Below are 26917 nucleotides of genomic sequence, written 5' to 3' on the forward strand. Positions count from 1 at the left end.
TGTCCATCACCAACTCCCAGAGTTCACTCAAACTCATGTCCATCGAGTCAGTGATGCTATCCAGCCATCTCATCCTCTGTCATCCCCTTCTTCTCTTGCCCTCAATTCCTCCCAGCATCAGGATCTTTTCCAAAGCGTCAACTCTTCGCATGAGGTGGCCAAAGTACTGGAGTTTCAGCTTCAGCATCAGTCCTTCCAATGAACACCCAGGACTGATCTTGTTTAGGATGGACTGGTTGGATCTCCTTGCAGTCCAAGGGACTCTCAAGAGTCTTCTCCAACACCACAGTTCAAAAGCATCAATTCTTCGGCGCTCAGCCTTCTTCACAGTCCAACTCTCACATCCATACATGATCACTGGAAAAACTATAGCCTTGACTAGATCGATCTTTGTTCACAAAGTAATATTTCTACTTTTGAATATGCTATCTAGGTTAGTCACAACTTTCCTTCCAAGGAGTAAGCGTCTTTTAATTTCATGGCTGCAATCACCATCTGCAATGATTTTGGAGCCCCAAAAATAAAGTCTGACACTGTTTCCACTGTTTTCCCATCTATTTGCCATGAAGTGATGGGCCCAGATGCCATGATCTTAGTTTTCTGAATGTTGAGCTTTAAGCCAACTTTTTCACTCTCCTCTTTCACTTTCATCAAGAGGCTTTTTAGTTCCTCTTCACTTTCTGCCATAAGGGTGGTGTCATCTGCATACCTGAGGTTGTTGATATTTCTCCTGGCAATCTTGATTCCAGCTTGTGCTTCTTCCAGCCCAGCGTTTCTCATGATGTACTCTGCGTATAAGTTAAATATGCAGGGTGACAATATACAGTCTTGATGTACTCCTTTTCCTATTTGGAACCAGTCTGTTGTTCCATGTCCAGTTCTAACTGTTGCTTCCTGACCTGCATTCAGGTTTCTCAAGAGGCAGGTCAGCTGGTCTGGTATCCCCATCTCTTTCAGAATTTTCCACAATGTCTTGTGATTTACACAGTCAAAGGCTTTGCCGTAGTCAATAAAGCAGAAATAGATATTTTTCTGGAACTCTCTTGCTTTTTCGATGATCCAGCAGATGTTGGCAATTTGATCTCTGGTTCCTCTGTGTTTTCTAAATCCAGCTTGAACATCTGGAAGTTCATGGTTCACATACTGCTGAAGCCTGGCTTGGAGAATTTTGAGCATTACTTTGCTAGCATGTGATATGAGTGCAATTGTGTGGTAGTTTGAGCCTTCTTTGGCATTGCCTTTCTTTGGGATTAGAATGAAAACTGACCTTTTCCAGTCCTGTGGCCACTGCCGAGTTTTCCAAATTTGCTGGCATATTGAGTGCACCACTTTCACAGCATCATCTTTCAGGATTTGAAATAGCTCAACTGGAATTCCATCACCTCCACTAGCTTTGTTCGTAGTGATGCTTTTTAAGGCCCACTTGACTTCACATTCCAGGATGTCTGGCTCTAGGTGAGTGATCACACCATTGTGATTATCTGGGTGGTGAAGATCTTTTTTGTACAGTTCTTCTGTGTTATTCTTGCCACCTCTTCTTAATATCTTCTGCTTCTGACAGGTCCATACCATTTCTGTTCTTTATTGAGCCCATCTTTGCATGAAATGTTCCCTTGGTATGTCTAATTTTCTTGAAGAGATCATACAAGGTAGGTATTACATTCTCATTTTACAGAAGAGGAGTCTGAGGCTCAGAGAAGTAAGGTAACTTGTCCAAGAGCACACAGCTATTACATGGTAGAGCTGAGAGCAACATGACCCATTGTCTTTCTGTTACACCAGTGGTTCTCAGTCAGGGACAATTTTGCTTCGAGGGGATGTTTGACAAGGTCAGGAGACATTAATAGATGTTAAAACTAGGGGTGGGGTACTCCTGGCATCTAGTCAGTAGAGACTAGGAATGCCACTAAACAACCTATTAATACAATGCGCAGGACACTCCTCACAACAAATAATGAGCAAACCCATAATGTCAAGAGCACTGAAGATGGGAAGCGCTGCATTACAGGATACTTACTCCAAGCTTTCTACTAAACTATCCATGAGTGGTTGTTTGAGGAGCATACTTGTAATTGGTGAACAAAAATGTCTCTTAAATTCTGTTGTTAAATTCTACTATTTTAAGGAACCATAGGGGTATTTGGAGATAGACTAAGTTTTGGAGATAACACTCTTAGACAACAATCAGTTCCACACACTAAGTTTTGGAGTTAACACCCTTGGACTACAGTCATTTCCTTCTAAAAAGCAACACTTACTGCTTCTCTTGAAACCTATTATGACATTTCTATTTTTCCAAAGTGACAGAGGGAGATCAAAGGTAAATTTGGCGCTGCAAGTATTTGCACAGATGTGGGGAGATAGAGATGTCTAAGACAGTTTACAGTCGGTAGGAGCGATGGTTTTATGCCAGACACACTTCCTTAAAAAGGCCTAGGGAAGCTTGGACGGTGTGACAGCTTCTCAGTGAAGGGGAAATTGGCTCTGATGCCTCCCCCACACTCGCTGGCCCAGTGCTGGGCTCCTCGTTAGAATTTTTCTTTAGGCAAAAACTGCGTCTGTCGTCTGCTGCTCTCCCCCAAGTGTAGGGAGGGGATACCGGGAATCTGGAGGGTTCTCTTGGGATCTCTGAGGGTGTATATTTGCTGGAATTGTTTCAGTTTCACTGTTCGTCTTTCTTTTTAATTATCTACTGTAGTTCTTTTATAGCTTTATTGTCAGTGGTTCCAGAGTGTTGAGTAACATTAGTGGAGCAGAACCAGGAGAAATGTGATATTTCAGGTTTGACTGGGTTCACATTGAAAGGTTCAGATACTTACTCTCTGCCTTGGCTCAAGACCAAAGTCTTTACTACATGTTTTGACATTTCCTAACATTGCCTGTGGGCTTCCCAGGTGGTAAAGAACCTGCCTGCCAATGCTGGAGATATAAGAGATGCAGGTTCAGTCCCTGGGTTTAGAAGATCCCCTGGATGAGGGCATGGCAACCCACTCCAGTATTCTTGCCTGGAGAATCCCATGAACAGAAGAACCTGGCAGGCTACAGTCTCTTGGAAGATGGCATGGCAACCCATTCCAGTATTCTTTCCTGGAGAATCCCATGGAGAGAGAAACCTGGCAGGCTACAGTCTGTAGGGTTGCAAAGAGTCAGACATGACTGAGGCAACCTAGCACGTACACACACAACATTGCCTGTATTTTCAGGTCCACTGTACAAAATAAGAAATACTTAATTTTAGGATTTTATGTATGAAGTCCTATTGCATGATTGACCAGCAGGAAAAGCAAAAGTTTGGAATATAGAGATCTGGGACCTAAACCTACCCTTGCCACTTGCTAATCTTTTAGCTTTAGGAAAGCCACAGACTTCTTGAGCAATTTTCTCATCTGTGAATTGGATATGAGTGTCTCCCTTGCCTAATTTATAGGGTATTGTAAGGACCAAACAGAGCACACCATATAATCTCATGGGTCAAAAATAGGCTTAATCTGTGAACAATCAACCTTCTTAACCACAAATACTGGTATGTATTTTCCTACACTTTATCAAGGAAAACTATCAAGGTCATCAACGGGAAAAATTTCAGACATAACAGGCTTAATTAAATTTAAAACATGTTTGAAAAAAAAGTTTGCCTTCCTGCAGAAAAGCATGCTTCTAATATATACAAAGTAGTTGGCTGAGCATTCCCACACTCTGATGAAAGAAACCAAAACCAAAAAGCAAACACCCATTCTGTTGTGGAATCACCTGGAAATCTCATGGGATAAATCAGAATAATGGTCGTTTGTACTCCCAAACTTGTTTCTTTTCACTGTGATCTTTCAAGTGGTGACTGGTTGAATTAACTTTGCCAAGCATTGCGAGCTATTTCCTGCTTGCCTTATTTAATGCTTACTAAAGACTGTGATAACTTTTCATGTGACTTAATTTTGTTCTTTCTCTGCAGAGATGAAAATTACGGTAGGGCGGTGCTCCACAGACATAATTCCCACGATGCCTTGGACAGGTAGGTGTTTCAGACAAGTTACATCATTAGCAGAAACACAAAGACAGTTGTTTTTGAGAGTAGACTTGTTCAAGGCTGAATATTGGTGCCTAGCCACAGGCTTTCCCTGATGTTCTGGGCACGTGAAGGAGAATCTGACAACATTAGGGATTTTCACAAAGCAAACTATGCTTCTCCAGCTTTCTGCTCCCCAAATACAGTTTGAAGGTATAGAATCATCAATCCACTGCTCACCCTACCACGGTGGCCTTCCTGACGGGAAAGAGCAAAGGCTCCCACAAAAACATGATGAGATAAGATATTTCCAAGCCTTAGAGAAAGGAACCCTAAAAGAGAAATAACAGCTGAGTTCACTTGCTTTATGGGACAGTACGTTTCTTTTCTGCGGACGGTGACTGCAGCCATGAAATTAAAAGACACTTGCTACTTGGAAGGAAAGCTGTGACAAACCTACACAGTATATTAAAAAGTAGAGACATCACTTTGCCAACTAGGTCCATAGAGGAAAAGCTGTAATTTTCCAGTAGTCATGCATGGATTTGAGAGTTGGACCATAAAGAAGGCTGAGCACCGAAGAATCGATGCTTTTGAATTGTGGTGTTGGAGAAGACCCTTGAGAATCCCTTGACAGCAAGGAGACCAATCCAGTCAATCCTAAAGGAAATCAACCCTGAATATTCATTGGAAGGACTGATGCTGAAGCTGAAACTCCAATACTTTGGCCACCTGATACGAAGAACTGACTCAAGGGAAAAAATACCTGATGCTGGGAAAGATTGAGGGCAGGAAGAGAAGGAGGCAATAGAGGATGAGTTGGTTGGATGGCATCACCGACTCAATGGACATAAGTTTGAGCAAACTCCAGGAGATAGTGAAGGACAGAGAAGCCCAGTGTGTTGCAGTCTATAGGGTCTCAAAGAATTGGACACGATTTAGCGACTGAAAACAACATTTCTTTTCAGAAACTCCTAGGCATGTGGAAAATCGCTAAATGATACTCAGTGGCCAGTGGCCAGACAAATCAAATTAGTAGGAAAATTTAAGCAAAACTCATAGTCACAATGATGTAAATATTCTAAGATTGATAAAATGAATAGACAATATTCTTACTAAAGCACATTGACACTAACACACAAACAAACAGCCACACCCAGCAGAAGAACCTAGTTATTTCTCAGACTAAAGTTTTATCCAGTTCCATGGGCAGCGTCTACCACCAAGACATACTTAGTGAAGGACTATGATTGTTTTTCATGGTGGGGTTCTAAAGAGATAAGCAGACATTGTAAAGTAACAGTTGTTGTTTAGTTGCTAAGTTGGACACAACTCTTTTGTGACCCCCATCGACTGTAGTCCACCAGGCTCTTCTGTCCATGAGATTCTCTGGACTGAGTTGCTATTTCATTCTTCAGCGGATCTTCCTGACCCCCAGGGACCAAACCCATGTCACCTACATTGGCAAGTGGATTCTTTACTACTGAACCACCTGGGAAGCCCTGAAGTAACTATACCCAAATAAAAATTTAAAAAAAGTTAAGTGGACACTTTGAATATATCTATTTTGGAGTTTTTATATGTGAATTTTTCTAAACCATTCAAAAAGTGTTCAGAATTTTGACGTGTTCTAAGGAACTAAAAAGCCCCTTGATGAAAGTGAAAGAGGAGAGTGAAAAGGTTGGCTTAAAGCTCAACATTCAGAAAACAAAGATCATGGCATCTGGTCCCATCACTTCATGGCAAATAGATGGGGAAACAGTGGAAACAGTGTCAGACTTTATTTTGGGGGGCTCCAAAATCACTGCAAATGGTGATTGCAGCCATGAAATTAAGATGCTTACTCCTTGGAAGGAAAGTTATGACCAACCTAGATAACATATTAAAAAGCAGAGACATTATTTTGCCAACAAACGTCCATCTAGTCAAGGCTATGGTTTTTCCAGTGGTCATGTATGGATGTGAAAGTTGGACTGTGAAGAAGGCTGAGCACCGAAGAATTGATGCTTTTGAACTGTGGTATTGGAGAAGACTCTTGAGAGTCCCTTGGACTGCAAGGAGATCCAACCAGTCCATCTTAAAGGAGATCAGTCCTGGGTGTTCATTGGAAGGACTGATGCTGAAGCTGAAACTTCAATACTTTGGCCACCTCATGCGAAAAGTTGACTCATTGGAAAAGACCCTGATGCTGGGAGGGATTTGGGGGCAGGAGGAGAAGGGGATGACAGAGGATGAGATGGTTAGATGGCATCACCGACTCCATGGATGTGAGTTTGAGTGGAATCCGGGAGTTGGTGATGGACAGGGAGGCCTGGCATGCTGCAATTCATGGGGTCGCAAAGAGTCGGACACGACTGAGTGACTGAGCTGAACTGAACTGAAGGGTCCTGGGTTCACCCCCCTCTACATGACGTATCCCATTGGTTTTTGGGTTCCCAGCCTTAGTTCTTCTGTTTGACTGTTCTGTGATTTAGCTGACTGTCCTGTGGCTTGTCCTGGGTCTTCATGGTTTTGAAGCTTATGTTCTTGTTCTCTGTTGGCCCTCTCTTACCAAACAAGGGGAACCTGATAACTTGAATCCAGGCACCAGTGGAAAACACACCCTCCATTGTATTTGCCTTTGTCTGGAACTATTAAAGAACATAGTTGTTGTGAAGCATGACCAGGAAAACTAAGATTCGTGTTCTTAATGTTTCAAGATATGTGTGTGTGCTTAGTTGCTCAGTCATGTCTGACTCTTTGTGACCATGGACGGTAGCCCACCAGGCTCCTCGGTCCATGGGATTCTCCAGGCAAGAATACTGGAGTGGGTTGCCATGCCCTCCTCCAGGGGATCTTCCCAACCCAGGGATCAAACCCAGGTCTCCCACATTACAGGTGGATTTTTTACCATCTGAGCTACCAGGGAAGCCATGTTTCAAGATAATGTAATTGTAATGCCTTCTATGGTAATTTTATATATTTAAAATTATATCAGTTACCTGAACCCTTCATGTTGCTGGACAGCATTCTGGCTAAAGCAGCACATTGAGCTGTTTTATCTTCACAAATAAAAATCTATACGCCTGAGACATTTCCCCCTGGACTCCTTGGCGAGTATCTCAAATGATATCTTTATAAAAGGTAGTGTAGGTTACTTTTCTCCTTGCATTTGCACAAACAGACATCCGTGTGATACTTTTCCATCCTTCTGCAGAGGCTGTGTCCACTTTGGTGTTCACCCAACACCATTTTGGAGCACCTACTGTGTGCTGACACTGTGCCAGGTGCTGGGAATACAAAGATTCATTAGATGCCAGCTGTGATCTTAAGGTGCTCTCACATTTCATGGAAAAAGGTGGATCCATAGACACAAATACTCAGATTTACCATGCAAAGTGCTTGTAGAAGTGTGGGTCATGCTATGGGAAGAAGCAGAGGGTAACTCTGACTGTAAGAGTGGAAGCCCGCCCTGAGGAAGTGCTCATTGGTGTTGCTGCTTGAAGGATGGAAGCTGTTTCCAAGTAGGAAAGGGTAGCTGGTGAGCAAGGGGCCAGGAAAGAGGCACTTCCAGCAGAAGTGATAACATGCCCAAGCGTTCCACGTGAGCAGAGACTGAAAATAAAGGAAAATAAATAATTGTCTTGTCATGCTAGAAGACAAGCTTCATAGGATGCATAAACAACAGGACATTTTACTATGTCCTTTCTCTGCAAGATCATTAACACATGTCAAAGGAGGCAGAAAGCACAACAAAGAGTACCAGTGGAGATGCCCTTCGGAGCAAGACAATGTTTTGCAGTCTGGGAACAAAACGACACCCTTGCTTCCATAAAACTTTAGGTGATTCAAGTGAAAGTCACTCAGTCATGTCCAACTCTTTGTGACCCCATGGACTATACAGTCCCTGGAATTCTCCAGACCAGAATACTGGAGTGGGTAGCCTTTCCATTCTCCAGGGGGTCTTCCAAACCCAGGGATCGAACCCAGGTCTCCCGGATTGCAGGTGGATTCTTTACAAGCTGAGCTACCAGAGAAATCCAAGAATACTGGAGTGGGTAGCCTATCCCTTCTCCAGTGGATCTTCCTGACCCAGGAATCGAACCAGGGTCTCCTGCATTGCAGGCAGATTCTTTACCGACTGAGCTATCAGGGAAGCTTTCTGGTTAAAGGTAGAGGAGGGAGAGATTGAATGTAAATGAACACAGTATGCTATGTTCTGTGGTGATAAGTACCTGAAAGAATGAAGCAGCTAATGAGACAAAGCAATGGCGTCTATGAGGAGCTATTTCCTGGATGGGGGTCAGTTCCATCTGCACCCATGCATTATACCTGCTAATGAGTCTCACCATAACCTCACTCTGAGTTTCCTTAAAAACACAAGAGATTGCATTAGTTATTTTTTTATAAACATTATTCTTTCCTTAACAAACACTATTCCTTCTATCTCTGTTCATTCATGTCGGTTTATCCTTCAAGTCCCAGCTCAACTTGTATCTCATCCAGGAAGACTTCTCTGATCCCCACGTCTCCAAACAAGCTTTCCCAGCTTCAAACTTCCTTGTACTTGACCTGAACCTCTTTTCTGATACTGACCGCTTTCTATGCTTGGACATACATGTCTTACTTCTCCCTCTAGCTCTGTGTGTGCAGGGTCTATAGTTAATTCGTAACTCATTCCTCAGCTGATGATATACTGCTGATGATATACTGTCATCAATACAGTATATGGTTTATACCTGCAAATATTTGCTTAATAAAGATACACTACATCAAGTTAAAAATTGCATCTTAAATAGTATACTGTTTTGGTACATTTTCTGATTCAGTACCTTTGATCTGTTAGCTTCAAATGATGCTTTGAAATGCAAATACAGTCAATCATGGTAGAATTCTCCAAAGAGCTTACTTTCCCTGTATCACAGGGTTAAGACATTGAATAGGCTCTTCTTGCTGAATGATCAGTCTGATCAAGCTATCCCCAGTGCTTTGATGATCATGGTTCCTTCTCTAACTTTCTTGTCTTCTCTCTGCTCCCTCTTTTTCAAATTATCTGTCTCAGCTCTCTGCCACTGTCTCTCCTCCCCTACTTCTCCCAGGCTCCCCTCTCTTCTCTTCTTCCCATCCATCCTTTCTCTCTTCTACCACTTTCCTCTGTTCATTTTCTTCCTGTTTCCTGTTTCTCTCTCTTCTTCTCTCTTGCTCCCTCTTTCTTCCAGCAAGGCCTCTACTTTCAACCCTGTCCACGGTGCTGAACTCCTAATAGACTGATTTGTATGTAGCCATTGTGCTGGCATAAGGCTCTGATGAAACTGTAAACACAACAGAGCTGATGATAAGGGACTGAGTTCCTATCGCATAAAAATCAACAACAACACTGAAAGCGGTACATATTAGTAATTAATGCTTTTGCATGTTGTGTTGCTTGTTTCACATATCCTTATCCTCAATTTGAATATGTTACATTGTAATTAGATTAATTGGACCTAAAGAAGAATTCTTTTATTAGCATGGGGAATTGGGTTTGCTAGTTTATCCTAGTCAGGTCAAAGCCTGGGACAATTTTGGTACTCCAAATATGTCTTTTCTTGGTAACATATATATCTCCTACCCCAATAGGCCAAGACTTTACTAAATCTGTGGAAGTTGTATAAACTACTTTTTATAATTTATTTGATCTTCCTATAATTATTTTTTGCTACAGGAAAACAAATGAGAGGGAAGAGCCAAAGGCCACAATCAGTCGGTACAGATCTGATGACACTTTGGACAGGTAAGGTGTTTTGAACCAGCAAGTGGAATGTATAAGATATGTTAAATCCCATTTCTTATAAGGCATGAGGCAGCTAAATGTTTACCAAAGTGAGCTTCAAACTATATTTTATCCCCAGGAACAGAGGGCTATAAAGATGGAATTATCTTCTTCAAAACTCACAAAATGTTGACTTGCTATGCTATTTTCCTAAAATCTTGCTAATAGTACATCAAAAGGAAAAATTCTAAAGGAGCTGGTTTGAGTATAGATGGGATGGGCGCTGCGTGTTATCTGCTTAATTTTAAAAGGAGAATATAGTTTTTTTTTGTGTACGAGTCACCAATTCTTGTTCTAACTTCTGTTTTTCCATTCCGGAGGCAGAGAAACAGCAGTTTTCATTTTAACTGTCTTATGGAGAGACTATATATTTTAATAACACAGTAATTTGATTCACTCTAGGATAAAGACATTGGCTCTTTACTCTAGAAAGTAAAACTGCTCTTTCGGCCATAGAGTCACCACATGGCTATACATGAGTCATTGTGTTGTGCCTGTTGTTGGCTCACTCCTAGATGGAAGGAAAGGAAGGGCTCATAAACAGAAAACCAAGGAATATCTATTCAGGTTGAAGCGTAAATGCTACAAGCCACGTTTAAATTTTATATCTGGTAGAGGTGCTTCCCAGGTGGCTCAGTGGTAAAGAATCTGCCTGCCAATATAGGAGACGCAGGAGACTTGGGTGCAATGCCCGGGTGGGGAAGATCACCTGCAGGAGGTCATGGCAACCCACGCCAGCATTCTTGCCTAGAGAATTCCAGGGACGTGAGACTGGTGGGCTACAGTCTATGGGGTCGCATGGAGTCAGACACAACTTAGCAGCTGAGTACAGAAGTGTTTATTAAGCATAAAGAACAAAGTTCATATCTTCATTCGGAGTCTAGACACGGTGAATGCCCGAGGCCATCAAGAGTTGAAGCCACACCCCATAAGCTAAAGATGTGCTGTCTTTGGAAACAAACGTGCAACCTGCTGCCCTTGCAGCACATACACTGAAACTGATGGCATCTAATAGATTCCATGTTCAGACCAGGCCAACGTCAGTTAAAACAGCAAATGCATGCACTTCTGCACTCTTTATAGGCTTTTAAGTCGATCTCCCTAATAGCAAACTAAGGGGGTGACATCTCTCTTGTAATTAACAACCTTGACAAGAATTAAGTTTGTGAAAGTGTCTACCCAGGATCGCATCTCCACAGCCCTGAGTTAGAGGGGAGTCACAGTGCTTCTGTCTGTTCATCCTGGCCTTGCGGGCTGTCCTAGAACTCTGTTAATTGAAGCAGGAAACCCTTAGGGATGAATTTACAAGTGAGGTAATTTATCTCAAGAAAGGTAAATACGGGAGACCTAAGCCTTTACAGGCTGAATGTTTGTGTCTGAGTGTTTATATCAGGCCAGTCAAGATGGAACCTTAGAACATCAGCAGTGAACTAGACCAGACCTCACAGTCAAGCCAGTTAGTCATTCTCAACCTCAGCAGCAGATTAGAATCACCTAGAAAGTGAAGATGTCAGTTTCTCAGTCTTGTCTCTTTACTACCAGGCTCCTCTGTCCATGGGGTTCTCTAGGCAAGAATATTGGAGTAGGTAGCCATTCCTTTCTCCACGGTATCTTTCCAACCCAGGAACTGAACCCAGGTCTCCAGCAATGCAGGCAGATTCTTTACCATCTGAGCCACCAGGGAAGCCCAAATCACCTAGAGAGCTTTTCGACTGCACTGATAATTTGGTTCCAACAGCTCTTATTCCGTAAATCCTAATCTAATTAGTCTGAGGGGGCCTTGGGCATCTTTTAAAATTTATGACATGATTCTGATGAGCAGCCAAAATTCCAAACCACCACACCAGCCCAAACCCTTCATTTTAAAAATTAGAAAATGAAGCCAGAGATTTCTTGCTTTATCTACACAGAGGATTAGCAGTGCATATTTGGAAGATGAGCTTCCCCAGGCAGTCCTATCCCCAGCTCACCCCCAACAGTGAACTACATTCATCCCTCTAAGTGTGGGCACAGGTGTGAGGGAGAGAACAGAGAGGTCAAGAAAGGCAAGCCCTGGTAGCAGGAGTCAGACCCCATCATGCCGGGCACTCCAAGTGTAAGACGAGAAGTAATGTTAGGAGGAAGATGGTCAAATATGTTAGGAGCGTGCACGTGTGTGCCATTTTAGTACTATTGTGTGTAATAAATAAATATGAGAAAAGTACTGAGTTACCTTTAAAGAGTTCCCTTTTAAAATATAAATCTGTTGGTAAAATTGTGAAGTGTTCTAAAGAAACATAGGTAATCAATAGTATACCGTAGCATTTAATATGGCTCAAATCCTGAAGATTGTTTCATATCTAATTTTGAAAAACCGCAGTTAGGGAGACCTCTAGTGTTCTGTTGTGGAAGTGTAACTTTTCCTTTGGTTCTTTTGATCATGTTGCTGATTCTGTTTAAGTATTTCCTGTCTCCAAGACTGACTCCTATTAAAACAATCTATCTCATATCACAAGTTGATAGAAACTTCATTTCTAAGGGAACTACCAAGTTAATCTCCCTAAGAAATGAGAAATTGATGAACGCATTGGGATGATGGTTCTGTCCATTATGATTTATATTATTTATATTTATATAAATTATTATCTACATTATACACAATTATTTATATGTTATTTATAGACTTATCCCCCTAGTGTTGTGAAAGAGATAGTGGAGGTGAAAAATAATAACTGAAGAAAGACATGTTGCTCATCAATGTTGCAACAATTAGACTACAGAACCAGGTGTATGACAGTGGGCCCTACTGGAAAGACTTTGGAGACAGATTGCTTCCTGGTTGTATGGCCAAGAGAAAGCTACTCACATTTTTTGAGACTCTATTTCTTCATCTATAAAATGAAAATAATTACATCTACCTTGTAGTGATGTTCTGAAGAGCAGAGAAGATTGCAGAGTAGTAAGGTAGCTATTTTGATTATTCCATGCTATATTGCCCACAAAGACCAACACTGTAGAATTTTGATTAATTTCATTTAATTTTAACATCACAATCCTCCTTTATTTAAACCTTGAAGATGTTTGAAATTAAGGTTCTGTTTTCTTTAGACAGATTGTTATTTTCAGGGTACCAGAGTAGCAATTTCCCAGGATTATTTTTATCTTCTATGAAGATCTTATAGATGGCTCTAAAGTCTGAGTAGTTTGCAAGGAACATTTAAGTTTTACGATTTAGGATTACATGACATCATGTTTATGATATTCACCATGATTTACTGCAGAGCCCTTTAAATATAAACATATCAGAGGCTCAGTAGCAATTAGTGCAGAGAATATACTTGTAGTCTTTGGTCTAATGAGCACCTGAGTGATCTTCATGAGTTTTTTTTTTTTTTTTTTTTTGCATGTCTGTGCAAATCCTTTATTAAAGCAACAGCCAAAATACAGGATGGCTCACATTATTATTATTATTATTTTGCTTTTTTCACTGCTATATCAAGTTAAATACTAATCATTTGTTTACACCTTTAAATTATTTTTTTTAAGTATACATTCATAATTTACAAATCAACAGAGTGACATTTCCATCCAGATACATTTTTCCATCTTATTTCCTGCTTTTAACAAAGGATATCTAGAACCAGAGGGACAGCACATCAAACGTAAGTGCCAGCACCTTCTGTGAGCAGCAGCACTAAAGTGTCTAAGAGATACACTGAAGGTTTACATTCCTCATTAACTAAAAATAATTTATGCCAGAATATTCTCAAACCTATTTGCTTTCTATTTTTACATTCTCTATGAGCTTCAATTTCGATGGTGGTATTCTGAGCATTAGACCCCTTACATATGACATCTCTAAAAAAAATTTCAATTAAGATCATTATCACCATCATATAATATTTTCTTATATAACAGACACTCAATCCTTCAGGAAGCATAACAAGCGATTCTGTTTTATTCCATTGCCCCCACACACACTAATTTCAAACCTTGTTAATCACTGTAGAAACCCTACAAGTCATTAGGAAGATGAACTTTGTTATCTACTAGAGGATTTTTAAACGAACAAGTGAATGTAAAAGTGATTAATACCTTGAGGATGGTGGTGGTTTAGTTGCTAAGTTGTGTCCGACTCTTTGTAATCCCATGGACTGTAGCCCGCCAGGCTCCTCTGTCCATGGGATTTCCCAGACAAGAATGCTGGAGTGGGTTGCCATTTCCTCTTCCACATCATGAGTTTTAAATGTGGATTCATTCTGTACAAGTTAATACCTGGATTGTGAACAGTCAGTTGAGAATATGGAGCTCTGGATGATTCAGTATCCCTCCCTTTTTGCATGCAAGAGTTACCAGTTTGCGTTCAAGGTATCGTCATTATGCACCATAAACAGGAACTGTGTGGGGTTGACTTGGGGAATTTCATGTATTAGAATTATTTATCAAATGTTTTAATTACACATGTCACAATGACATCTAGGAATTGAAATTATTTTAAAGCTGGGAAAAATAAGCCATATGTTTCCATCATGAGCTTCTTTTAGAGCAAGGCGAGGTTATCGTCCATCTTCCCAGGAACAGTTTATATAAAGCCCTGTAGTAAAGTGGATGGTGGGACTTCCCTGGTGGTCCAGTGCTTAAGAATCCACCTTGCAGTCTGCGGGTTTGATTTGTGATCAGGGACCTAAGGTCCCATATGTGGGGTCGCAGCCAAGTCTGCTCACGGAAACTACTAAGCCCACCCACTGCAAGGAAAAATCTCGCTTAACACAAGAAAGATCCTGTGTACTGCAACTCAGACCCAATGCAGCCTAAAGAAATATATAAATATCTTTAAAAAAGAAACAGATGCTATGTGCTCACTACCATAGCTAATTTTTTAAAAATAACATGAATGATAAAGATAACAGTTTAGAGAAAATTATATTAATAATAGACCCATAATATGAGATCAGCAGAAGAATCTTGCTGACCTTTTGTTTTCCAGAACCTAATTTTTCCCCATCCTAGTTTTGTGCAACGTGGGGAAGGGAATGACAACCCACTCCAGTATTCTTGCCTGGAGAATCCCATGTACAGAGGAGCCTGGTGGGCTGCAGTCTATGGGGCTGCAGTTTTGTGGAAACCTGCAGAATCCAGAAGGCAGCCTCACATCTCAGGAAGAGCTTTCCTTTCTGATGTGCTTTTCTAGGGCTTGCAGTTGTGAGATCCCACCACTGGCATGCAGGCTACAGGATTCCTAGTTTGTCTTCTGACCCCAAAGACAGACAAACACACCTTTCCCAGACCTACTCTCCTATGGAGACCCGAGTTTAGAGTGTTTTAAACCTCTGATGGTCCCCAGGACCTATTAACACAATGTGTTAGTCAATGTAAACAAATTTGCCAGGGTAGAGCAATTCTTGTGACGAGTTCTCTCCCCTGCCTCAAATCTCCATGGTTTAGCCCAATAGAAGATTATTGCTTGCTCTCAGCAGAGTTCAAAGTGATATCCTAGAAAATTAGGGGAAATCTCTGCTCCATAAAATGACTCAGAGACCTAGGTTCTTTCCATGTTGTAATTCTTCCATCTTCAACCCATGAGCACCAAAGCTGCAATAGAAGAGGAGGAAAGAGCATGGGGGATCATGCGAGAGGTTTTGTGATGGTTTTGGGAGTCATGAATAATATTTCTGTCCATATTCTTAGAGTTCAATCACATGATCCCAATATACGTGTACTAAAGATTGGGATATGCAGTCTTCCTGTGTGCCCAGAAGGAAAACAAAGAGATTGACAAAAATATAGCATTGTCTATACCATAGCGAACTCTGAGAGTTGGTGATGGACAGGGAGGCCTGGCGTGCTGTGATTCACGCGGTCGCAAAGAGTCAGACACGACTGAATGACTGAACTGAACTGAACTGATACCATAGAACATTTTTTTAAATTGCTTAAGTCTTCCATTGATTCCTTTTAGTGACATAGAAAGTACTGTCATTGGGTAAATTATTAAACAACAATGAAAAAGGAAATAGTTAATGAATTAAATGCTAATGAGTCAGAAAGTCTAGCTAAAAAGCATAAACTTTAAAAGTTACAAACTGTATCAAAATGGCCTAATAAATAGATTTTGTGGTGAGTATAACAGTTTTTTTTATTGTAAAATTTTATAAAATGTGATACCTGAAAAGCAATTGTTTTCACTAGAGAAACGTTATGTTGTGAAGTGATTCTAGGGTGAAAGAGGTCTAAGAGGAGTTTAAAAACCTAAATGTTGATCCAGACTTTTGTCTTATTTCTTTATAAAGGATTTCAAACAGAAATGATGCTGCTAAAACATATAAGGCCAATACCCTGGATAACCGACTAACCAATAGGTACCAGTATCTACTAACTTGGGGAAAGGTTCAAGTACAATATTTTTCTAAGCATTACTTACTTGCATACAGTTCTTCAGTCCTACTTATTATCTTTCTGTAAACCCTTATCCTGTATTTTTTTAAACAGAAATAATTCTGGCATAAAAACTTGGCTCCTGCTCATGGTTAAAGAGAAATAAACTCTTATTCCTGGCTTCACAATGAAGAGAATTCATTGCTTCAGGCCATCATTCTACCCCATTTCTGTGTCTGTTTAAATTATCCTGGGGCAACAGGAAGTATTACGAAATACATGTAAATGTAAAGTTTACATTCCTATGGTACAAAAATTATTGAACCCATCAAAGAAAAACACTGGGCTTAAAAGATGAAATTTCTAAAGAAAAACACCTTTTTCTGGAATCTAATACACAAAAGGTGAAAAGCCATGAGATCAACTTTTCAAATGTATTCAACTACTGATACTTTCTTTTTCTTTCTCACAACTAATATTAACTTTTAATTGTAATAACTTTAAATTCATGGACAACTGCAAATTGATGTAAGAATTTATTCTTTGCTGCTGCTCAAACTTTGCCTTCTCATTTTCTTACCAGAAATGTGTCCACGTTTCAACCACCAGAAGTGACAAAGACGTATGTACTTCTCTAAATGATCTTACATTTTAAGAATAAAGTGTATTTCTTCCTATATGTCCAAGAAAAAATCAAGGTATATTGTCTTCAGGCCAAAGTCTCATTGTAACACAGCCATGCCCCGCCCTCCACCCCCAGCTTTGACAGGTTGAATAGTATTGATAGAAATACTGAAGTGGTCAGCAAAACCTAAAGTACTTTCTATGTGGACTTTAACACAAGAAGTTTGCCAACCTCTGCTCTAATCAAACACTGAAGCTTAAGTCATTCTTTATTTCTTTTCTTTTTAAAAGTCTAGATTTTTTAGTTTTTTGCCCATAGAACTTTAAAATTTTTTCCTAGTCCTATGGCAACTCTCTTCTTGTACATTTCACTTGCCTCCCAAAACACCCATCACATCTACAGCTCAGCTGAGTCTTGAAATCATGGCTTTGCTAACAATCTGTATAGACAAAATGCATTTTCCCTGGAATGTACTAATGGTGGTTATAAACAAGCAAAGTAGATATATTTTTGAAAACTTGGTTGATTTTTAAATTTGTATTTTCAAAAAAAGTAATTTTCACCCTGGACTGCCCTCCAATAGTTGAGACAGGCCTGAGTCACTTCAGTTTTTTGAGGGTCTGCATGTATTAACAAATGCTAAACAAAGATTCGGCTTCCCTAGTGGCTCAGACAGTAAAGAACCTGCCTGCAATGCAGGAGACCTGGGTTCGATCCCTGGGTCAGGAAGATCCCCTGGAGAAGGGAATGACAACCCACTCCAGTAGTCTTGCTTGGAGGATTCCATGGACAGAGAAGCTTAGCGGGCTTCCATAATCAGACACGACTGAGCAACTAACACACACAGAGCTTTAAAACAGTGTGATTTTTAAATGTTTTCTTAAACAAGCTAATGTATTTAATTAAAAAATTGTAATATAATTCTGTGAGTCACAGCATAGACAGGATTTTAAAATATTTGTTGGAATCCTTTGATGTGGAATCAAAGCACATCGAAATCGATTGGTCTGGGTTTCAGACATAGAATGTCATATAATGAATGACTTTTCCATTCAATTCCTTCTGTTTTAATTATCTGAATGAAAGCCAGGTGATTTGTATAATGGGTAAACTAAGGAAGAACTTTTTCTGTTGTTGTTCTTTCATCCTCAAGTGAAACATTTTGTGGTGGGATTAGGAGCAGATTGTAAGTCCTTTCAAAGGGGAGATAAAATGAAGTTTCAGCAATGTGCTCACTGCTTGTTCTTGTGACAAAACAGGCAACCCGGAGGTTTGTCCGGTGCAAACGCCACCAACACCCCAGCTTCCACCTCCACTACTACTCCTGTGAAGAAAAAGAGGTAGGATGGGCTCGTTGGGGGCCCCTCTTCCTGCTGTTCTCTCACAGACTGATCTTTATTAACGTCTGCACCGAATCATCCAAGGCCCCCGGGCCGCATCTAGAGTTCGCTCTCCGCCCTTCCTCCTTCTTCCCTGCTCCCTTTCCCGGGGATCCGGTGCCTACTGTCTTCACACTTCAGTCCTTTCCTCCCCAATCTCCTTTTCAAAAATGCTATCTTTTCCTCCAATTTTATTGAGAAATAATTGACATGTATCGCTGTGTAAGCTTGAGGTGTATAGTGTGATTTACACATATGGGGAGGTGATCACCCAATATGTTCAATTAACATCCATCATATCTTCCCAGGTGGCGCTAGTGGTAAAGTGCCCTCCTGCCAATGCAGGAGACATAAGAGACACGGGTTCGATCCCTGGGTGGGGAAGATCCCCTGAAGAAGGGCATGGCAACCCACTCCAGTATCTTGTCTGGAGAATCCCATGGGCAGAGGAGCCTGGCAGGCTGCAGTCCATCGGGTCACCAAGAGTTGGACACGATTGAAGCAACTTAGCATGCACGACATTCATCATCTCACAGAACATCCATTATGTCAATAGAAACATTTCTCCTTTGGATGAGAACTCTTAAGATCTACTCTCTTAACTACTTTTCTATGTATCATGAAATGATATGAAAGTGAAGTCGCTCACTCGTGTCTGACTCTTTGCAACCCCATGGACTGTAACCTGGCAGGCTCCTCTGTCCATGGGATTTTCCAGGCAAGAATACTGGAGTGGGTTGCCATTTCCTTCTCCAGGGAGTCTTCCTGACCCAGGGATTGAACCCAGGTCTCCCACATTGCAGGCAGACTCTTTACCATCTGACTCTTTACCATCATAGGAACTCCTGTGTATAATACAATCATGGTAACTGTAGTCATCATGTCATATATTACAACCCTAGAACTTATAACATCTTTGTCTTTTGTTGGATGATATTTCGAATGGTTATAAAATAAGTTGGTCTAAAGGACAAAAAAATGTAAGTTTTTACCTTTTAGCCACTGTCCTCCAATCTCCCTCAGTCCCCCTGCCTCTGATAACCACAAATCTGCTCTTATTTTCATATGTGCTATCTTAGGGTCTTGAATAGCTGGGTAATGTTTTGATGCTAGAGCTCAGATAGCAAAGCTACTTCAGGTAACACATGTTAAGAGTCCTACTACAAGGAACTATCCTGCACAACGTCTGCAGTGTAGCCAAGCGTCACTAGACTCCAGAAACCAGTCTGCGTCTTGGAGGCCGCCTCTGCTCTGTAGATCAGGCTTCCTCCACGTTCAGGGTCAAGGGTCCTATCTGGAGGCGTCGGTCTCTGTTTGCGTGCTGACTACCTCTTCCTTCAACTTCCCCTGCACGGCCTTCCAATTTCGCTTGTGCTAACTTCCTTTTATCTAGTAGGCATGGAGGAAGAGGCAGATCTTCAGCGGTGGAAGCTTCTTCATGTGACAGAATGGGATGGTGGAAGTGATTTTTGCATGTTGAAGAGAACATAGTGCCTGTGAATCATGACATGAATGGAAAACAAGCATTCGTGAACCTCAGTGCTTTTCAAATTTTCTTATTTTCTTTGCTTGCTCCTCTGACCATGCTTGGGCTTCCCAGGTGGTGCTAGAGGTAAAGAACCTGTCTGCCAATGCATGAGATGTAAAAGACATGGGCTCCTCTCTGGGTCGGGAAGATCCCCTGGAGAAGGGCATGGCAACCCACTCCAGTATTCTTGCCTGGGACAATCCCCATGGACAGAGGAGTCTGGCGGACTACAGTCTATGTGGTTGCAAAGAGTCAGAAACGACTGAAGCGACTTCGCACGCACGCACAGGACGATGCCTGGTGTAGGGCAGGTGTTCAGTGCTTGCTGATGAGCTGGCTGACTGCCACGCTGCTCCTGCAGTTCTCCTGCAGGGAAATGACTGATTCTATTTTCTCCACAGATGAAATTTTGATTGTGTCTACAGAGTCTCAGGAAATAAGAGTACCCTTCTCTTGGATCCAAATTTCACACTTCCCCTGATCCTGTCTTGTCTGTTAGAAGAAACCGAAAGGGAAATTTAAGGTCCATTAGTTCAATCTCCTACCCAGGGTGAGAATCTTTCCTCTGATAGGCTAGGCATCATTCAGGAACATTGCAGCCAGAAGCATGACTCTCTTTTGTGACGTGCCTTGACTAAGCTCTTGGGGGTTGCACTGAGCTGAAATTGGCTTTGCTTTACTCCCATCCCATCTTAGCGCAGTCCTGCAATCTCAGAGAATAGACCAGCTTCGAGAATTTAAACTACTCTCCTGTCCTTATCCTTCATCTTCCTTTTCCAAGCTATCTTGCTCTCCTCTGAACATCATTTTTGATCTGTAACTTAGTCTTTTTGACAAAGTCCTCAGCTATCTCTACCAACTAAAATGATGTCTTAATAATGGGAAGGCATCTTTCTAATTGGATATACATGTGTGTGTATATATATGTACATGTATGTATAAATGTGTGTGCTTAGTTGCTCATATGCATCTATATAAAATTGAGCTTGGCATTGCTGTGGCATTCATTTATATTTTCAATATTCTTACTTTCACCATTTCCTGTCATACAGATTTTTTAAAACCATATTTTGAGTAGAACATAAGAGTGTTGTTATTTTTATTATGAAATGTTTCAGAAACGCAGAAAAACAGAGAGGTGTGTTGATAATGAGCACCCATGAACCTACCATATAGATTTCACATTATTATTTTCCAGATTTCCTGCAGATTTCTTTTTAAAGAAGTGTCTACATTGTTTAGTGTCAAAGGAAATGGGCAAAAGGATTTATTTGGGAGAGCAGATTGCCTGCAATATAGGCCGTTACTTCCTATGGCAGGAACTAAATAGTTTTCATTTTATCTCTAAGACCTTGTACGAAAGTCATCTCATTGCCTTTTTACCTGTCAATTTATTTTCAGCTTTTCCTGGAAGACATGCGGGTGGGGTCAGGTCTTTCGAGCACAATATTTATAACTGATGTCATTTCTTAACAGACAGTCCTGGTTTCCACCACCCCCTCCAGGTTACAACACCACCCCAAGCACAGGAGCAAGCAGAAGGTAAGAGAAAGATGTCAGAGGTAATTGCTATGTAACATGATGGAAGAATGTGTTAGATATTGACAACATGTAATTGTGGATGCTTTGGAATAAAGCAGAGGCAATTTTGTGAACTCTGAGCTCTGAATAAGATAGTGCCCAGTGAAAGTGAGGTCAGGGTACAAGTTGTGCCTGGTAGGAAATCTGACATGCTTTGAGAAGTAAATGACTGTATTTTTAGCTTGCTAAGGGTTGCTGTAGCAAAGTACCATAAAGGTGGGTGGCGTGAGAGAAATGTATTGTCTCACAGTTCCAGAGGCTGGAAGCCCAAGATCAAGGTGTTGACGGGGTTCCTTCTGAGGGTTCTGAGAGGGGATCTATTCCACCCTTTTTCCTGACTTCCGGTGTTTTCCTACCAATCTCTGGTGTTCCTTAGTTTGTATAAGGGCTTCCCTGGCGGCTCAGATGGTAAAGAATCTCCCCTCAATGCAGGAGACCCAGGTTTGATCCCTTGGTCAGGAAGGTCCCCTTTAGAAGGGAATGGCTACCCACTCCAGTCTTCTTGCCTGGAGAATTCCATGGACAGAGGAGCCTGGCAGGCTACAGTCCATGGGGTCGCACCATTTCAATCTCCACCTTCATCTTTACGTGGTGTTTACCCTGTGTGCCTGTCTGTGTCCAAATGTCTCCCTCTTATAAGGACACCAGTCCTATTGAATGGGGCTCGTCCAATGCTGGTATGCTCTCACCTCAACTCAGCTACTTATGTCCATGACTCCTGCCTTACCTACTTGTGTCTACTAATGTCCCTATTTCCAAACAAATTTGGAGAGGACGTCATTCGATCCATAATGGGGGCAGGGGAGAGAACAGGGGCCATCACTAGGTGGGGCCCCAGTGTGGGCTCTGGTGCACAGTCATTTTTGCTCTGATGAACCCAGATGTCAGGATGGGAATGTGTATGGCAAGTTCTTGGTAAACGTAAAGTGACAGATGAGTAGTGTTTGCTCTTACTTTTTTGTTGCTGTTGAGAGCAATAATTATCACTAAATTAGAGCCCATGTGGAGAACACCTGGTTCTACAATTTCCATACTGGGAATGTCAACAACCATTTAACTGAATAAATATTTAATAATAACTGATTACTGTATGCCCGATACTGTTCTAGGATCTTGGGAGATATCAGTGAACAAAACACGGAGCCTACACTCAAGCCTTCAGTGAAACAGACACAGTGGAGGCCTCTCATAATCTGTTGTCATTAGCACTTGAAGAAAAATAGGTCTCCAAGTTGGTTTTGGTTTTAGGTATCCAAAATTATTTCCATGTCATCAACCCCTAGAATATCTTCACCCAATATTTCCATGTTTAAATGGGATTCATTTTCCCAATCCAACACTTGGAAAAAGGGTATGAAGCAGTGCCCTTGTTTCATATGAGACTGTTTTATTTCCCAAAGTTTTCAGCTGTTGCACAGGCTTTTAATGTGTCTTCTATTTCCAAATAATAGGTATATTTGGAAGTGTCTTATCATTTAAGTTGAATCTATAAGGACATAAATAACTTTAGTTGACTAATAGACAAAAAGAACTCAAACTGTCTTTCATACCCTTGGCTTCATCTATATATGTGTGTGTGTGTACATATGTATTATATGTGTATAACATATGTATAAAATGATTGGACATGTTGAATAATCACAGCTTGGAATTATACCAACCTTCTCTTAAAATATTTTCTTTTTAAACCTGTTCATCTTTGTAAACCTGTGGGTGGTTTCCAATTATATGAACTGCCAAATATGGATTATGTCCCTAATTTATAACCTCCTTTCTCCTCAGGCTGTGTTTAGCTATTTCTCCACGAGTGGTACCTTTCATGGAACTACCCAAGTTATTATTGTAAGATACCACTGTATATTCCATCCAATTTTGTCTTGATAGACAGTAACTGATACTTAGAAACATTTATTACTAATTTCCCAAATAACTTATTTTTATCTTTTATCTGTTATTCCATTGTTCATGTAAATTACCATCATAATAAGCAACTGTTATATAACTGTGTAAAGATACGGAAGGGCTCTCCATGCACTCCCATCATATGAGCTCAGTGCACATTCAGCCATGGATCTCTGAACAGAACTGATACTGCCTGGCTACATGCCCTTACAGTTTATGCATAGCTGGATGTGATTTACATGGAAGATAAAATAAGTTACAGTGCTGCTATTTCTGATTTCTGGATCAGATGCCTAGCACCAGATTTAAGGCAGAGAGAAGATTATTGGATAAGGTTGATGAATTTAAATATCCACTCCTTTCTTAAAGTCACAGATTATTAATAGAATGGCTAGACCAAAAGACTTTGAGTTCTTTGAGGATCAGAGCTAATGTTATCCAAAGCTTTCAGGGAAAGGAGAGAATAATAGTAATATAGCAATGCCTTTGATTCCTAAAGTGCTTTTTGTTGGAACAGCTCGAAGTACTGCTTCTATTTCTCACCTTTAATACCAGTGCATTCTCAGGGCTGAGAAGTAGTAGCCTTTTCAGCAGAAGCCGAAAACTAGAAGCAATTATTAAATGATGAAAGGAAATCAAAGGTTTCAAAAAGAGATCTTTATCCCCAGAAGAACAAAAAGAAGATGGAAATAGGTCAAGAACAGATAAAAATGGAGAACTGTGATGTTTAATACTAGCTAATAGCCCATGCTAACTTTATTTCCCTTTGACCTTTACTTATTCACTGGTCTCCATCTCCCTTTCTCCCCTTTCTCCTCTTCTGCAAAAGAATTTCCCGTTAATACCAACATTCACTCTCATTTCTGTTCTTCATTTTGTGAACCTTCATTTTTCCATCACCTAATCTTTCCCAGAGATTTCATTTTCTCCCACACACCCATTCCCAGTTATTACAAGGAGAGATCATTTTCCTGAATGTTTTTCCCCCGAACCAAACTACCGCACAATTGCACTCATCTCACATGCTAGTAAAGTAATGCTCAAAATTCTCCAAGCCAGGCTTCAGCAATACGTGAACCGTGAACTCCCTGATGTTCAAGCTGGTTTTAGAAAAGGCAGAGGAACCAGAGATCAAATTGCCAACATCTGCTGGATCATGGAAAAAGCAAGGGAGTTCCAGAAAAACATCTATTTCTGCTTTATTGACTATGCCAAGGCCTTTGACTGTGTAGATCACAATAAACTGTGGAAGATTCTGAAAGAGATGGGAATACCAGACCACCTAACCTGCCTCTTGAGAAATCTGTATGCAGGTCAGGAAGCAACAGTTAGAACTGGACATGGAACAACAGACTGGTTCCAAATAGGAAAAGGAGTACATCAAGGCTGTATATTGTCACCCTGCTTATTTAACTTATATGCAGAGTACATCATGAGAAACGCTGGACTGAAAGAAACACAAGCTGGAATCAAGATTGCTGGGAGAAATATCAATAACCTCAGATATGCAGATGACACCACCCTTATGGCAGAAAGTGAAGAGGAACTAAAAAGCCTCTTGATGAAAGTGAAAGAGGAGAGTGAAAAAGTTGGCTTAAAGCTCAACATGCAGAAAACGAAGATCATGGCATCTGGTCCCATCACTTCATGGGAAATAGATGGGGAAACAGTGGAAACAGTGTCAGACTTTATTTTTCTGGGCTCCAAAATCACTGCAGATGGTGACTGCAGCCATGAAATTAAAAGACGCTTACTCCTTGGAAGAAAAGTTATGACCAACCTAGATAGCATATTCAAAAACAGAGAATATGCCAGCTAAGGTCCGTCTAGTCAAGGCTATGATTTTTCCTGTGGTCAGGTATGGATATGAGAGTTGGACTGTGAAGAAGGCTGAGCGCCGAAGAATTGATGCTTTTGAACTGTGGTGTTGGAGAAGACTCTTTTTTTTTTTTTTCTGTTTTATCTGTATTGCCTTTATTTATTTATTTTTTATTTTTTTATTTTTTAAATTTTAAAATCTTTAATTCTTACATGCATTCCCAAACATGAACCCCCCTTCCACCTCCCTCCCCATAACATCTTTCTGGGTCATCCCCATGCACCAGCCCCAAGCATGCTGCATCCTGCGTCAGACATAGACTGGCGATTCAATTCACATGATAGTATACATGTTAGAATGTCATTCTCCCAAATCATCCCACCCTCTCCCTCTCCCTCTGAGTCTAAAAGTCCGTTATACACATCTGTGTCTCTTTCCCTGTCTTGCATACAGGGTCGTCATTGCCATCTTCCTAAATTCCATATATATGTGTTAGTATACTGTATTAGTGTTTTTCTTTCTGGCTTACTTCACTCTGTATAATCGGCTCCAGTTTCATCCATCTCATCAGAACTGATTCAAATGAATTCTTTTTAACGGCTGAGTAATACTCCATTGTGTATATGTGCCACAGCTTTCTTATCCATTCATCTGCTGATGGACATCTAGGTTGTTTCCATGTCCTGGCTATTATAAACAGTGCTGCGATGAACATTGGGGTACATGTGTCTCTTTCAATTCTGGTTTCCTCGGTGTGTATGCCCAGCAGTGGGATTGCTGGGTCATAAGGTATCAAGATTTGTATGGAAATACAAAAAACCTCGAATAGCCAAAGCAATCTTGAGAAAGAAGAATGGAACTGGAGGAATCAACTTGCCTGACTTCAGGCTCTACTACAAAGCCACAGTCATCAAGACAGTATGGTACTGGCACAAAGACAGACATATAGATCAATGGAACAGAATAGAAAGCCCAGAGATAAATCCACACACATACGGACACCTTATCTTTGACAAAGGAGGCAAGAATATACAATGGAGTAAAGACAATCTCTTTAACAAGTGGTGGTGGGAAAACTGGTCAACCACTTGTAAAAGAATGAAACTAGATCACTTTCTAACACCGCACACAAAAATAAACTCAAAATGGATTAAAGATCTAAATGTAAGATCAGAAACTATAAAACTCCTAGAGGAGAACATAGGCAAAACACTCTCAGACATAAATCACAGCAGGATCCTCTATGATCCACCTCCCAGAATTCTGGAAATAAAAGCAAAAATAAACAAATGGGATCTAATTAAAATTAAAAGCTTCTGCACAACAAAGGAAAATATAAGCAAGGTGAAAAGACAGCCTTCTGAATGGGAGAAAATAATAGCAAATGAAGCAACTGACAAACAACTAATCTCAAAAATATACAAGCAACTTCTGCAGCTCAATTCCAGAAAAATAAACGACCCAATCAAAAAATGGGCCAAAGAACTAAATAGACATTTCTCCAAAGAAGACATATGGATGGCTAACAAACACATGAAAAGATGCTCAACTTCACTCATTATTAGAGAAATGCAAATCAAAACCACAATGAGGTACCACTTCACACCAGTCAGAATGGCTGCGATCCAAAAATCTGCAAGCAGTAATTGCTGGAGAGGGTGTGGAGAAAAGGGAACCCTCCTACACTGTTGGTGGGAATGCAAACTAGTACAGCCACTATGGAGAACAGTGTGGAGATTCCTTAAAAAAAAAATGGAGAAGACTCTTGAGAGTCCCTTGGACTGTAAGGAGATCTAACCAGTCCATTCTGAAGGAGATCAGCCCTGGGATTTCTTTGGAAGGAATGATGCTAAAGCTGAAACTCCAGTACTTTGGCCACCTCATGCGAAGAGTTGACTCATTGGAAAAGAGTCTGATGCTGGGAGGGATTGGGGG

At 40.8% G+C, this 26917-nt stretch overlaps 1 protein-coding gene across 8 annotated transcripts in view; it reads left to right on the plus strand.

Annotated features, from left to right (window-relative positions):
- Positions 1 to 26917, plus strand: part of SCEL (sciellin) — a 126782-nt gene that overhangs the window by 18847 nt on the left and 81018 nt on the right. For 5 of the 8 annotated variants that reach the window (XM_069602354.1, XM_069602350.1, XM_069602348.1 and 2 more), the window contains exons 4-9: positions 3950 to 4009; positions 9687 to 9755; positions 16064 to 16132; positions 16732 to 16770; positions 18033 to 18113; positions 21157 to 21222. In XM_069602354.1, coding sequence (XP_069458455.1) covers positions 3950 to 4009; positions 9687 to 9755; positions 16064 to 16132; positions 16732 to 16770; positions 18033 to 18113; positions 21157 to 21222 — 384 coding nt within the window. The remainder of the gene's footprint in view (positions 1 to 3949; positions 4010 to 9686; positions 9756 to 16063; positions 16133 to 16731; positions 16771 to 18032; positions 18114 to 21156; positions 21223 to 26917) is intronic. The other 3 variants (XM_069602351.1, XM_069602352.1, XM_069602353.1) reach the window with 1 other exon arrangement.

The sequence above is a fragment of the Ovis canadensis genome, chromosome 10 (assembly GCF_042477335.2).
Source record: "Ovis canadensis isolate MfBH-ARS-UI-01 breed Bighorn chromosome 10, ARS-UI_OviCan_v2, whole genome shotgun sequence".
Classification (NCBI taxonomy): Eukaryota; Metazoa; Chordata; class Mammalia; order Artiodactyla; family Bovidae; genus Ovis; species Ovis canadensis.